The following is a 13,240-nucleotide window of genomic DNA, read 5'->3' on the forward strand; positions in this document are numbered from 1 at the left end:
GAAGGGCATAATTGCTGATGTCAACTAATAAAACACCATTCTATTCTAGGGTGCCTACAGAAATAGAAAAATCTATATATAAATTTGGAATGTTCCATTTTAGAAGATACAGGTTGAAAATAAGTGACACTCACTTCACACAAGATACATGTGAACATCACACACACTGCATTACTTCAGGTCTGCAAAGACAATTTAATTGGAGTTAAACAATGCAATATGGTTACCAGTAAAATGCCAATAAACACTTTGGGTGAAGGAAAGAAAGAGCAAAAGCTCTCAAACTCACCCCAAGAGCCCTTGTAATAACTACAGTAAAACATCATATTAATGAACTAGCTTTCAAGAAATTGCTGTATTTAATGAATATTTCCATCAGTACCAGTACAACTACTGTGAGTACAGCATTACTGTTACACCTTTTAGATAAAAATGCCCTTTTAGGGAGTAAATATGAAACAGTTTGCAAAAAGACCAATTTTTATAAAATCCTTAACATGGCTTATTGTTTTTTCCTGATCACTTATTGCTAAAAATTGAATCAACAGTAATTTAAAACTGCTTCTTTGTCGTCAGGTAGAGCACAAGTTTTTTGGTCAGTAATTTCATACTCCACAGTGAGTGCACTGTGAAGCAAAAAGACCACAACAAACAGTCAAATAATCATTAGGATGTGAAGTGCTTTTTTGTAGCTCAGTCATGTCGTTGTTTTGATTTGAAATGTGTGCTTTCTTAGAATGTAGATGTGTTGGAAAAAACGTACCAAAAGTCAATTTTTTCTGTTGGCAAAAATCTCCTGAAAAAGGAAAGCATGGTCCAACTGAGGATGACAAATGTTTAGAATACAAGCATTTATGTAATAATTTTCTTCTGCATGTGCCATGTAACATAGGTCAAGCGATATGATGCTGCAGACATTGCCTTGAAATCTAATAGTGGAACAGAACTTGTAGTTTCCTTTTGAAAACTCATGTTTAAATCTGTAACTATAAACAGTGGTTGGTTTTTTTTTTCCAAATGCCAAAAGATATCTGACAGCTGATCATGATTTTAATTTAATACAGTCGGTGCATGAATTACCACCTAAAGTATGTTCTTCATTAAATTATAATTGTCAGTCCTCGCTGTTTGAGATTTGTGACGTATTGCACCAAACTGCCTTCACTGTAATGCAAGCAAGCAAAAAATGGTAGAATTTCTGTTTCGTGTTTCATAGTATCTGTGGGGCATGGGGTGTCAGTAAGTATAAATTTTTACATGTTTAGATTATAGTGAAGTTTCCACTATCATGCAGGCTGTTGACACATTGAACATGTCATTCAACTGTCTGTAATATATTAAAAATAACTAATGTGTAAGAGAAATTAAAAATCATTTTCCAGTAACAAAACATTTTTATGGTAAAAAGGAAATCTTAATCAGATCCCATTTATTGAAATGTCGAATATTGTTGCTGTCTCTCCCTCTTCCCCCCCCCCCTCCCTACCCCCCATCCCTTTTTTTTCTTATATATATATATATATATATATATAGAGAGAGAGAGAGAGAGAGAGAGAGAGAGAGAGAGAGAGAACATTCCATTCTGTTCAACAGCAGTTGACCTATTATTGACAAAATCAGACAAAAATAATACAGGATGTTTTCAAAAAGGACTGTACATCTTTGATAATTTGTATAAATTAGTTCAGAGTACCTACAGAGGTGACTGTAGTGTCAATTTGTAGGGAAATATATCAAGTTTTGTCTAGCGTAGTTAGCTAGTGACGGTCGCACCATAAGGAACGCTAGCAGCAGTTGCATTAAAGATGACTGCCTTCACTGGGCCTGAGCATGCTAGTTGTATGTTTTGGTTTGAACAATTGAAGTCAGCGACAACAGTTAAGCGTAATTTTCATATCATGTACACTAAATATCCTTCTAGTAGGTGTACAATTTGAGTGGTATAAATAACCAATAAGACGTTGCAAATAATCAGGTTGTCCAAGCACATGCATGGCCCAAGCATTCCCCATACCTGACACCATTCGAAATTATTATTATAATTTTTTTTTTTGGGGGGGGGGGGGGGGGATTCATTAAGGATATTGTTTGGACCTCCTGTGGCGGCTTCTCTGCCTAGGCTTAGATCAAGAATTTACACCACCATTGAGCAAGTTATACCCACAATGTTACAGTGAGTTTGGGAAGAAATTGACTTCCGATGGGATTGGTGCAGGATAACCAACGGAAGCCACATACATCATCTCTAGTTTGGGGGGAGAGGGGCAGAACTTGTATTTCCCCACAAAGTAACATTAAACCCAGCTCTATATCTTCTTTCAATAAACTTACATGAATTTTAAAGTTGTGTAGTCCTTTTTGAAACACCCTGTATTAAACGGAAGATTTTGCATTAACTTCTTTTTGCCATCTATTGAAAAACCCCTTCCAAATACTGAATCTAAATGCTCTTCTACACTGAATATGAAAAAAATATTGTGTGTGTTCATTTTGAGATTTCTATCCTCCTAAAATGTTTCCGTCGAATGAGGTGGGGAAATACTTCTTCATATGGGAACGTCTTCAGAGAGAAGTAGCAAGAAATCACACTGCACATTGGGATTGAAGAGTGAGCATACCAAACATCTGTGTAGATTGATTTAAAAAGTGTTTTAAATGTGAGTGGAGAAATAAGGCTGTGGAATACTGGAAGAACAACAATTTGTTCGGCCTGATATATCTTAATCTAAAAACATTCTCTGTTTCAGTGGCATCAATATCTTCTACAGTTTAGTCATAAATGTAATCTTGCCAAAGAGAAAATATATTGGAAGCAAAAAGTACAAAGAAATTAAATATTGTTGTGTGATAATATTGATGCAAATGAGAAGTTAACACCATTTTCAATTGGATAATGTAAAATTATATGTTTTAAGAGCATATAAACACTAATTTACATTTAGACTTAAATAGCAGTGCTTGGATGATGGCAAAATATCTATGATTTACTTAGTAGTTCAACAATACGAATTAATGAAGATTGTTACTCACCACATAGGAAGGCATTGAGCAGTGAACAGGCTCCTATTGTTTAAGCTGTGAAACAAAGCCCTTCATCTGATTCATGTGCACGTGCATGTTTCCATACGTAAGTGTGTTGTGATCTCGGCAGGAGTGGGTAAGTGTGGTACAGAAGAGGTGTAGGGTGTGGAGGGGAAGGATACCTGGGTAGTGATGGATGAAGTGCTGCCTGTGGGAGTATGTAGAGATGTGGGCTGCTCAGTGCAGCATCAGGGATCTTTGCTATGGATAATAAGGTGAAAGGAGAGAACCAGAGAAGGGGAAAGGACTATGTAAGTGCACTGGGGGTTTCATGCATGTGAGAGGCTGGAGTGGGAGGGCACAGAGTCAGTTCGATAGAGATTGCTAAAGTTTGGAGGGGGCGGGGGTCGTGTACAGAAACAGTGTGTTGTTTATAAAGTTCTCGGCTGCTCAGTTCAGAATATATAGTGTTTGCGGGAACAGTTCATATGGCACAGGCTGTGAAGCAGTCTTGAAGTCAGTACACCACAGTGTGACATTTTGCGGCATACTTGGCAATTGGTGGGTCTAACTGTCTCGTGGTCACATTTTGCCAGATGCTATTTGTATTGGCAGACAGCTTGTCTGGAATGTGGCACAGTGATTGCAGCTAAGTTGATAGACTACATGGTTGCTTTGGGGCGATGGGAAATGACCATGGCAGGACTGGAATAGGTGGCAGTGGGAGGATGTATGGGATAGGTCTTCCATCTAGGTAAACTACAGGGATATGACCCATGTGGAAGAGGGGCAGGAATAGGGGTGAATACAGAATACAGATAATGCATAGGTTGGGTGAGTGTGGGATACTATTGTTGTGGAAAGGGTAAGGTAGCTATTTCCCACCTTCGGACACAAGGGGAGGTAATCAAAACTTTGGAGAATGTGATTCATTTCGTCGTGTTCTGGGTGATACTAAGTGGGGGGAGGGGGGGGGGGGGGCAGCAGGTAGGGTGTGGCCAGTCAGTGGGTACGTATGAGATAGTAGAGGTGTACACGATGGGGAGGGTAGTTTGTGTGCAAAGACCTCAGTGAGATACACTTGCTTATTCAGAGAGGGACTACTCATCAATGCAGATGACTAAAGGTTGCTAGGGTGTATGTAAGAGGCTTAATTTGGTGTGGAAAGAGTGACAGCTGTTGAAATAGAGATGTTTTCAGTTAGTAGGTTTGATGTGGATAGAGATACTAAAGGTCCCATGTGTGAGTTGAACCTGATATTGAGAAAGTTGGTGTGGGGAGGACTGAGTGCAACTAATGGGGAGGAATGCGGATCAGAGGTCCTTATTGATTGATTACTTTTTACTTTTGATGCAGTAGTTGGTGTGGAGATAGGATTGTTCTTATTACTGGTAGGTGACCCCTACATCCAGAGGAAACTTGATTTCAAAGGAATATTAACATTCTGTTTTCCCTGGTAACTGTAAAAGTCAGACACTCCTGGACCTAGGCATAACTTACTCTGTGAAAGCAGAATACAGAGCAGATCTTGTGCAGAGGTAATTTTTCACTCCACTAGCAAGAAGCATTATTGAAAGAGAAAATTTGCAGGATACATTCCATGGTGTGACTTGATTGACAGCTTCAATTGTTTTTCAAGTTCTGACTGTGGTAAATCATCAATTGTAATTGAAGCTGATTTATGCACTAAGAATGACTGGAAATCCATCACAAGTGTTTTAGTAATTTAGATACTTCAGGATTTTCTCTTGTAGTCAGATTTCTATTCCCCAGGTGGATGTAAGTGAGGTGTGTGATGATTTTGTGAAGGAACGCAGAAAAATAGATCATTATGGAGGTAGTGACAGTGGTGAAAGTGACAGTGGTGATGGTGACAATGAGGAGAATTCACCTGCAGTAAGGGTTGCTGTAGTTGTGCAAGGACTTCATACTCTTAGCTCTTTTCAGTCGAATTCTTGCAGTGTAAACCAGTTGGAGTGATGACTCTTTGTTAGTACATTATCATAAAAGAAACAAAGATCTTAGTTTAATTCTGTCACAGAAGATGATGGGTTTTAGGAAATTTTTCTTAACTTCTGTGACATTTTGTGGGTGAAGTAATGTTTCAATACAAACAATGTTATCTTCATTTTGAAAACTTACTTTAATTCACCAGCAGCTGATTTAACATATGACCCGAAAGTGAAAACATATTGTTCATTTAAACTATTTTTGTTTCTAACTCGTGATAGCTAGTAATTAATAAATAGTTACATTATATAAGAAGTTCGAATTCATGTTCTGTTGCAGTCAGTTGCTTTTGTAGACATTTATTTTTAGATTATGACATTTCTAAATGCCTGCCATTCCATCTTCAGCTGTGCACATTTGCTTACGTATCATGAATGTTGTTTCTTTACCAACAACATTGTGAAATTTTGCAAAAGTAGTTTTTAAGACAGTTGTTGTTGTTGTTGTTGTTGTTGTTGTTTTCTTCAGTCCTGAGACTGGTTTGATGCAGCTCTCCATGCTACTCTATCCTGTGCAAGCTGCTTCATCTCCCAGTACCTACTGCAACCTACATCCTTCTGAATCTGCTTAGTGTACTCATCTCTCGGTCTCCCTCTACGATTTTTACCCTCCACGCTGCTCTCCAATGCTAAATTTGTGATCCCTTGATGCCTCAAAACATGTCCTACCAACCGATCCCTTCTTCTAGTCAAGTTGTGCCACAAACTTCTCTTCTCCCCAATCCTATTCAATACCTCCTCATTAGTTACGTGATCTATCCACCTTATCTTCAGTATTCTTCTGTAGCACCACATTTCGAAAGCTTCTATTCTCTTCTTGTCCAAACTAGTTATCGTCCATGTTTCACTTCCATACATGGCTACACTCCAAACAAATACTTTCAGAAACGACTTCCTGATACATAAATTTATATTCGATGTTAACAAATTTCTCTTCTTCAGAAACGCTTTCCTTGCCATTGCCAGTCTACATTTTATATCCTCTCTACTTCGACCATCATCAGTTATTTTACTTCCTAAATAGCAAAACTCTTTTACTACTTTAAGTGTCTCATTTCCTAATCTAATTCCCTCAGCATCACCCGATTTAATTTGACTACATTCCATTATCCTCGTTTTGCTTTTGTTAATGTTCATCTTATATCCTCCTTTCAAGACACTGTCCATTCCGTTCAACTGCTCTTCCAAGTCCTTTGCCGTCTCTGACAGAATTACAATGTCATCGGCGAACCTCAAAGTTTTTACTTCGTCTCCATGAATTTTAATACCTACTCCAAATTTTTCTTTTGTTTCCTTTACTGCTTGCTCAATATACAGATTGAACAACATCGGGGAGAGGCTACAACCCTGTCTCGCTCCTTTCCCAACCACTGCTTCCCTTTCATGCCCCTCGACTCTTATTACTGCCATCTGGTTTCTGTACAAATTATAAATAGCCTTTCGCTCCCTGTATTTTACCCCTGCCACCTTTAGAATTTGAAAAAGAGTATTCCAGTCAACATTGTCAAAGCTTTCTCTAAGTCTACAAATGCTAGAAACGTAGGTTTGCCTTTTCTTAATCTTTCTTCTAAGATAAGTCGTAACGTCAGTATTGCCTCACATGTTCCAACATTTAAGACAGCTATTGTAAAAATAGTTAGTAGAGAAACAATGTTCATGGAACAAATGTAAACATTTGAAGATGTAATGAGTGCAAAATGAATGTACTCCCTAAAATACATTTTTTGAGGCACAATGCATACCGTGTCAGGAAATTAGTGTTTTTCATATCATTGCATTTCCCCATTGTATTAACGTCACTGACTATAGTTTTGACTTTACACACTAGGAACACTTCTGTCATGTTGTGTGAGAAGATGGCCCATGAGTTAAGCAAGTAGGTGAATCAGGCCTGTGGGTTACGAAAGGTTGCTCATGTCTGACCTGTAGCAATCCCTCATTATGGTGAAAAATATTTACTACTGAAGTAGTTCAAGAGATCATATAAAGTCCAGTAAATCAACGAGCTCATTCCACACTCTAGCAGTAACCTTTTGGATTTCAAGCAAATTTTGTTTAGTAATATTAATAGCATCTATGATTAGAGAGTTAGTCAATAAATTAACAATGTCACATAATACAAATTTATCATATATATTTTGATCAAAGTTGTTACATATGTTGAATTATTCACTGTGTAGGCAGTTCCATACACACTATATACTGAAAATTATACTTCAGTTCATTTATGACCTTATAGATGGGGCTGTCTGTATATTTAATGATACTTAAAATTTTAGTAGGAGTGCCAATCTTAAGAATTTTAGGTTGTCCCACAAGTTTGGAGTGTGAAGATTTGTAACCATTTTACTTATTTTTGTGATGGTGATTATTTTTTACTGCTTTCTTAATTAGGGTATTAAACATGTCAGACCTTTAATCAATTTTATAACACCTTGGCAGATAAGAAATCCCAAATTTTAGTGGCATAACCATTTTGATTGAAAACAGACATATCCTGTTAGTTTGGAGGATGAAAGTGTTGCCATTGGCTAGATACTTGTTAATTTTTTAATTGTACAATAAATTTAACTGTGGAGTTGTTTCTTTCACTATTCTGACCTACTGATTCTGCTTCGATCTTCGTGATCTAAGCTGTTCTCTTCAAGGTATGCTAACGGCGTCAGTTTTGTGTTTACATTTATGCTCTTTACCACTTTCATGGTTGGCAGTGAAGACCATTAGTTAAGGTGCAACTATTTTGGAACATTTAAAATTTCTGTTGCTTCTATTTTGTTCAGGTGCACAAATTTCTGGCTGTATGTTCAACTTAACATTTCATTGAAACACTATATTGAATGCTAGCCAGCAGCATTTTGAATTAACACGTGCACTTTCGAACCAGGCTTGACTCCACTTTAGTTATTTTGTTTCTATTTCATAGTAAAGTTTTTCGTTTCATCAGATCTATTTATTCATTCCCTTCTCCCTTTGAATCTAAACTTACACATGTTCACAGGTGTGCTGGTTTCTACTGGTGACTATTCTACATTTACATCTACATCTACATTTATACTCCACAAGCCACCCAACGGTGTGTGGAGGAGGGCACTTTACGTGCCACTGTCATTACCTCCCTTTTCTGTTCGTCGCGTATGGTTCGCGGGAAGAATGACTGTCTGAAAGCCTCTGTGCGTGCTTGAATCTCTCTAATTTTACATTTGTGGTTTCCTCGGGAGGTAAGTAGGGGGAAGCAATATATTCGATACCTCATCCAGAAACGCACCCTCTTGAAACCTGGCAAGCAAGCTACATCGCGATGCAGAGCACCTCTCTTGCAGAGTCTGCCACTTGAGTTTGCTAAACATCTCCGTGACGCTATCACGGTTACCAAATAACCCTGTGACGAAACGCGCCACTCTTCTTTGGATCTTCTCTATCTCTTCCGTCAACACAATCTGGTATGGATCCCACATTGATGAGCAATACTCAAGTATAGGTCGAACGAGTGTTTTCTAAGCCACCTCCTTTGTTGATGGACTACATTTTCTAAGGCCTCTCCCAATGAATCTGAACCTGGTACCCGCCTTACCAACAATAAATTTTATATGATCATTCCACTTCAAATCGTTCCGCACGCATACTCCCAGATATTTTACAGAAGTAACTGCTACCAGTGTTAGTTCCGCTATCATATAATCATACAATAAAGGATCCATCTTTCTATGTATTCTCAATACATTACATTTGTCTATGTTAAGAGTCAGTTGCCACTCCCTGCACCAAGTGCCTATTCGCTGCAGATGTTCCTGCATTTCGCTACATTTATATATATTGTGAAAAGCAATGGTCCCATAACACTCCCCTGTGGCATGCCAGTGGTTACTTTAACGTCTGTGGACGTCCCTCCATTGGTAACATCATGCTGTGTTCTGTTTGCTAAAAACTCTTGAATCCAGCCACACAGCTGGTCTGATATTCCGTAGGCTCTTACTTTGTTTATCAGGCGACAGTGCGGAACTGTATCGAATGCCTTCTGGAAGTCAAGGAAAATAGCATCTACCCGGGAGCCTGTATCTAATATTTTCTGGGTCTCATGAACAAATAAAGCGAGTTGAGTCTCACACGATCACTGTTTCCGGAATCGATGTTGATTCCTACAGAGTAGATTCTGGGTTTCCAAAAACGACATGATATGCGAGCAAAAACCATGTTCTAAAATTCTACAACAGATCGACATCAGAGATATAGGTCTACAGTTTTGCGCATCTGCTCAACAACCCTTCTTGAAGACTGGGACTACCTGTGCTCTTTTCCAATCATTTGGAACCTTCCGTTCCTCTAGAGACTTGCAGTACACAGCTGTTAGAAGGGAGGCAAGTTCTTTCTTTTACTCTGTGTAGAATTGAATTGGTATCCCATCAGGTCCAGTGGACTTTCCTCTGTTGAGTGATTCCAGTTGCTTTTCTATTCCTTGGACACTTATTTCGATGTCAGCCATTTTTTTCGTTTGTGCGACAATTTAGAGAAGGAACTGCAGTGCGGTCTTCCTCTGTGAAACAGCTTTGGAAAAAGGTGATTAGCATTTGAGCTTTATGCGTGTCATCCTCTGTTTCAATGCCATCATCATCCCGGAGCGTCTGGATATGCTGTTTCAAGCCACTTCCTGATTTAACGTAAGACCAGAACTTCCTAGGATTTTCTGTCAAGGCGGTACATAGAATTTTACTATCAGATTCACTGAACTCTTCACGCATAGCCCTCCTTACGCTAACTTTAACATCGTTTAGCTTCTCTTTGTCTGAGAGGTTTTGGCTGCATTTAAACTTGGAGTGAAGCTCTCTTTGCTTTCGCAGTAGTTTCCTAACTTTGTTGTTGAACCACGGTGGGTTTTTCCCGTCCCTCACAGTTTTACTCGGCACGTACCTGTCTAAAACGCATTTTACGATTGCCTTGAAAGTTTTCCATAAACACTCAACATTGTCAGTGTTGGAACAGATATTTTCGTTTTGATCTGTTAGGTAATCTGAAATCTGCCTTCTATTACTCTTGTTAAACAGATAAACCTTCCTCCCTTTTTTATATTCCTATTAACTTCCATATTCAGGGATTCTGCAATGGCCTTATGATCACTGATTCCCTGTTCTGCACATACAGAGTCGAAAAGTTCAGGTCTGTTTTTTATCAGTAGGTCCAAGATGTTATCTCCACGAGTCGGTTCTCTGTTTAATTGCTCAAGGTAATTTTCGGATAGTGCACTCAGTACTATCCGAAAATTACCTCGAACTATATGAAAAAAGAATGTAAATTAATAACTAACTATGGTGTGCACACACTTTATTCAACATGTAAATATCACTACAGATATTTGGACTTAGGTTATGATGTGTTTGATATGCCTACCATCACTGACAATGATGTGGTGCAGAAGATTTGCGAAATTCTGCATGACCCGCTGGAGTGCCAGAACACTGATGCTGTCGATGACCTCCTGAATGGCTGTTTACAGCTCAGAAATGGTTTTGGGGTAATTGCTGTACATATTGTCTTTAATATAGCCCCACAAAAAGGAGTAGCATGTGTTCAGATTTGGAGAATATGGCAGCCAATTGAGGCCGATGTCAGTGGCCTCCGGGTACTCCAGAGCCAGAAAGGGGTCTCCAAAGTGCTCCGCTAGAACATCAAACACTCTCAAGCTTCAATAGGGTCAAGCTCCATTATGGGTGAACTTGATTTAGTCGAAATCACGATGACTTTGGCCAATGGGGACGAAATCATCTTCCGAAACCTTCACGTACCGTTTAGTAGTCACCGTGCCATCAAGGAATATCACACCGATTACTCTGTGATGGGACATTGCACACCACAGAGTCACTAGTTGAAGGGTGAAGAGACTTGTTGATTGTAAAATGCAGATTCTCAGTCCTTCAAATGTGTCAATCTTGCTTATTGACGAACCCATCCAAATGAGTGGTCTTCATCGCTAAACCAAACCATACCATGCGCATACTAATTCCCATCATGCCCTGCAGCCAACCGTGCAAACCATTCAGCAGTTACGACGATTTTCTTTCATACAGTCATATTTTTTTTTCATTCATTCATTCATTCATTCGTTCATTCATGTCTTCCACTGTGTTTTCTTTATGCTGCTGGTACTCGTTTGTGGTTTGGAATTACAGATATGTTTAGCATTATATTTTAATTTAGGCCACCATCAGCTGTAATTTGGTTCACATAGTTAACAAACTATGTTAGAAGTTGCGCTATAGCATCCTATTTGTAAGTACTGTGTTTTCTATAATTTGAGTCTTGTTGAAGATTAATGTTTCTTGCTTCGATTTCTTTTTATAACCATCACTCACATAGATAATGCCTTCAGATAAACAGTAATGACAATTTGTTGAGATTGGAACAGCAGTCAGTAAAATCTGTTGGGAGCCATATGCATAAATAATTTTGAAGAACTAAATGTGACATTTTCTAATTTTTGCATAAAGAAAGTGGTCACTGGTTGTGAGAATCATTGATTATGCCAGAAGTCATTAATAATCTATTATACATCATAGTGCCAATAAAGCTTTTTTGATTTTAGAAAGCAAGTTGTGGGAGACTCACTGCAAATCATCTGAAGTGCTTCAAATGCATTAAAGAGACTGACGAAATTGCAGTTCATAGTGAAAACTTTAATTGGCATTGAAGGAAGTGGCAGTGTATGGACATTAGTATTCTGAACTTATTCTAAATTATTTATTGTGCTCTACATCTAGTATTAACACCACCCACAATATTTCACGTGTACATTCTTACAAATATGACACAAGGATATCAATGCCATAAACATTTCTACTGCTTATCATTAACAACTGCTGTGTTTCTGTGATATCTTTTTGCCATATAAATACTAGAAATGCTTCAACCTAGGAATCCTCAAGGTGTATATTCAGTACTTGAGAGCAAGGAAATGGCATTAAAGGCTTCAATTTAATATAAAAAATTGTATTTTCTCCTTGAATTTAATTGTAAGAATAATTAATGTTGATTCTCATAAAGTTCGTGTAGCCATTGTAGTAAATAACACCATAACAATTCAATAACCTGCCATATTAAGATGTAATGTGTGTGTGTGTGTGTGTGTGTGTGTGTGTGTGTGTGTGTGTGTGTGTGTGTTTGTGTGGTTTAGTCATTTATACATCTTTCTCCTTCATTTCATCTATTTCAATTCTAAATTAATTAGTGTTAATGCTTTAAGAGAAATTGTGAATAATGTTGTACTAACCTAAGTTTTCCTTCTGCTTCACAGATCTCCTCCATGGTTCAACGCCTCGATGTTTGGTGCAATGATGTTAGTGCAATGGAAACACTCTTGGAAACACGTGCTCATGAATTTCTTACTTTGTAACAGCAGTGTTAATTGTTTTATAACAGTTTTGATTTAATTTGCTGAAATGTGTGTATGAATGAGAAGTGGAAATGTGTGATAAATCATCCATCTGTAACATTTTTCATAGAGTTTTAATGATTTTCTCCTCTGTCACTCCACCTGTATACTAAAATACTGCTCCAATACATGTCATAATCTTTCTTGTGATAAGTTTCTCAGAAAATTAACTGTTGCTGACAAAGATAGTTAGTAAATTTGTATATTGAACTAGTTATTTTCCAGAAGGCCTCATAGTAAACACTAAAATTCCTTCTTCATGAGAATACATTTTACAAATTCTTACAATGTAAACATTTTAGGAAGAGCAGGTTACTAATAACAGGGATTGAATTATTCCATAAGGTACCATCTTACTGTAAACACCATCATAAGCTAACTTTTTGAGTTCAGGGTAAACTGTCAAAACCTCACAGGGTAAACCTTTAAAAATTCATTGGATTGTTCTCTAAAATTGTCACCTTGCATCACATGAATACATGTACTTATTGCTTTCTGTATGTGTTACAAAACTTTGGTAAACTATTAGGTTATAATTGAAACTTTCCTGTATGGTGGCATCCATGAGATGAAACTTAGGAGTTGGCATCATAGTTAGCATTTTGGCAAATATTTTATTTGTTCACCCATAATTGGTGAAATCAGTTTGTTCTGTGCCCATGTTCAAAACATAAATTGTAAGCTCTTCACTATTATTTATTTTGTGTGTAATTCCTTGATTGGGTTGGAAGTATGTGGGTACTATATTAGTGAAATCATTGCCCTTTCACAAACATATAAAAATAAACTA

At 37.8% G+C, this 13,240-nt stretch overlaps 1 protein-coding gene across 1 annotated transcript in view; it reads left to right on the forward strand.

Moving 5' to 3' along the window:
- Positions 1 to 12,513, forward strand: part of LOC126284290 (26S proteasome non-ATPase regulatory subunit 13) — a 36,457-nt gene extending 23,944 nt beyond the window's left edge. Inside the window, exon 7 of the mRNA XM_049983120.1 lies at positions 12,313 to 12,513. Coding sequence (XP_049839077.1) covers positions 12,313 to 12,411 — 99 coding nt within the window. The 3' untranslated portion in view covers positions 12,412 to 12,513. The remainder of the gene's footprint in view (positions 1 to 12,312) is intronic.
- The last annotated feature ends 727 nt before the right edge of the window (positions 12,514 to 13,240 follow it).

The sequence above is a fragment of the Schistocerca gregaria genome, chromosome 8 (assembly GCF_023897955.1).
Source record: "Schistocerca gregaria isolate iqSchGreg1 chromosome 8, iqSchGreg1.2, whole genome shotgun sequence".
NCBI lineage: Eukaryota > Metazoa > Arthropoda > Insecta > Orthoptera > Acrididae > Schistocerca > Schistocerca gregaria.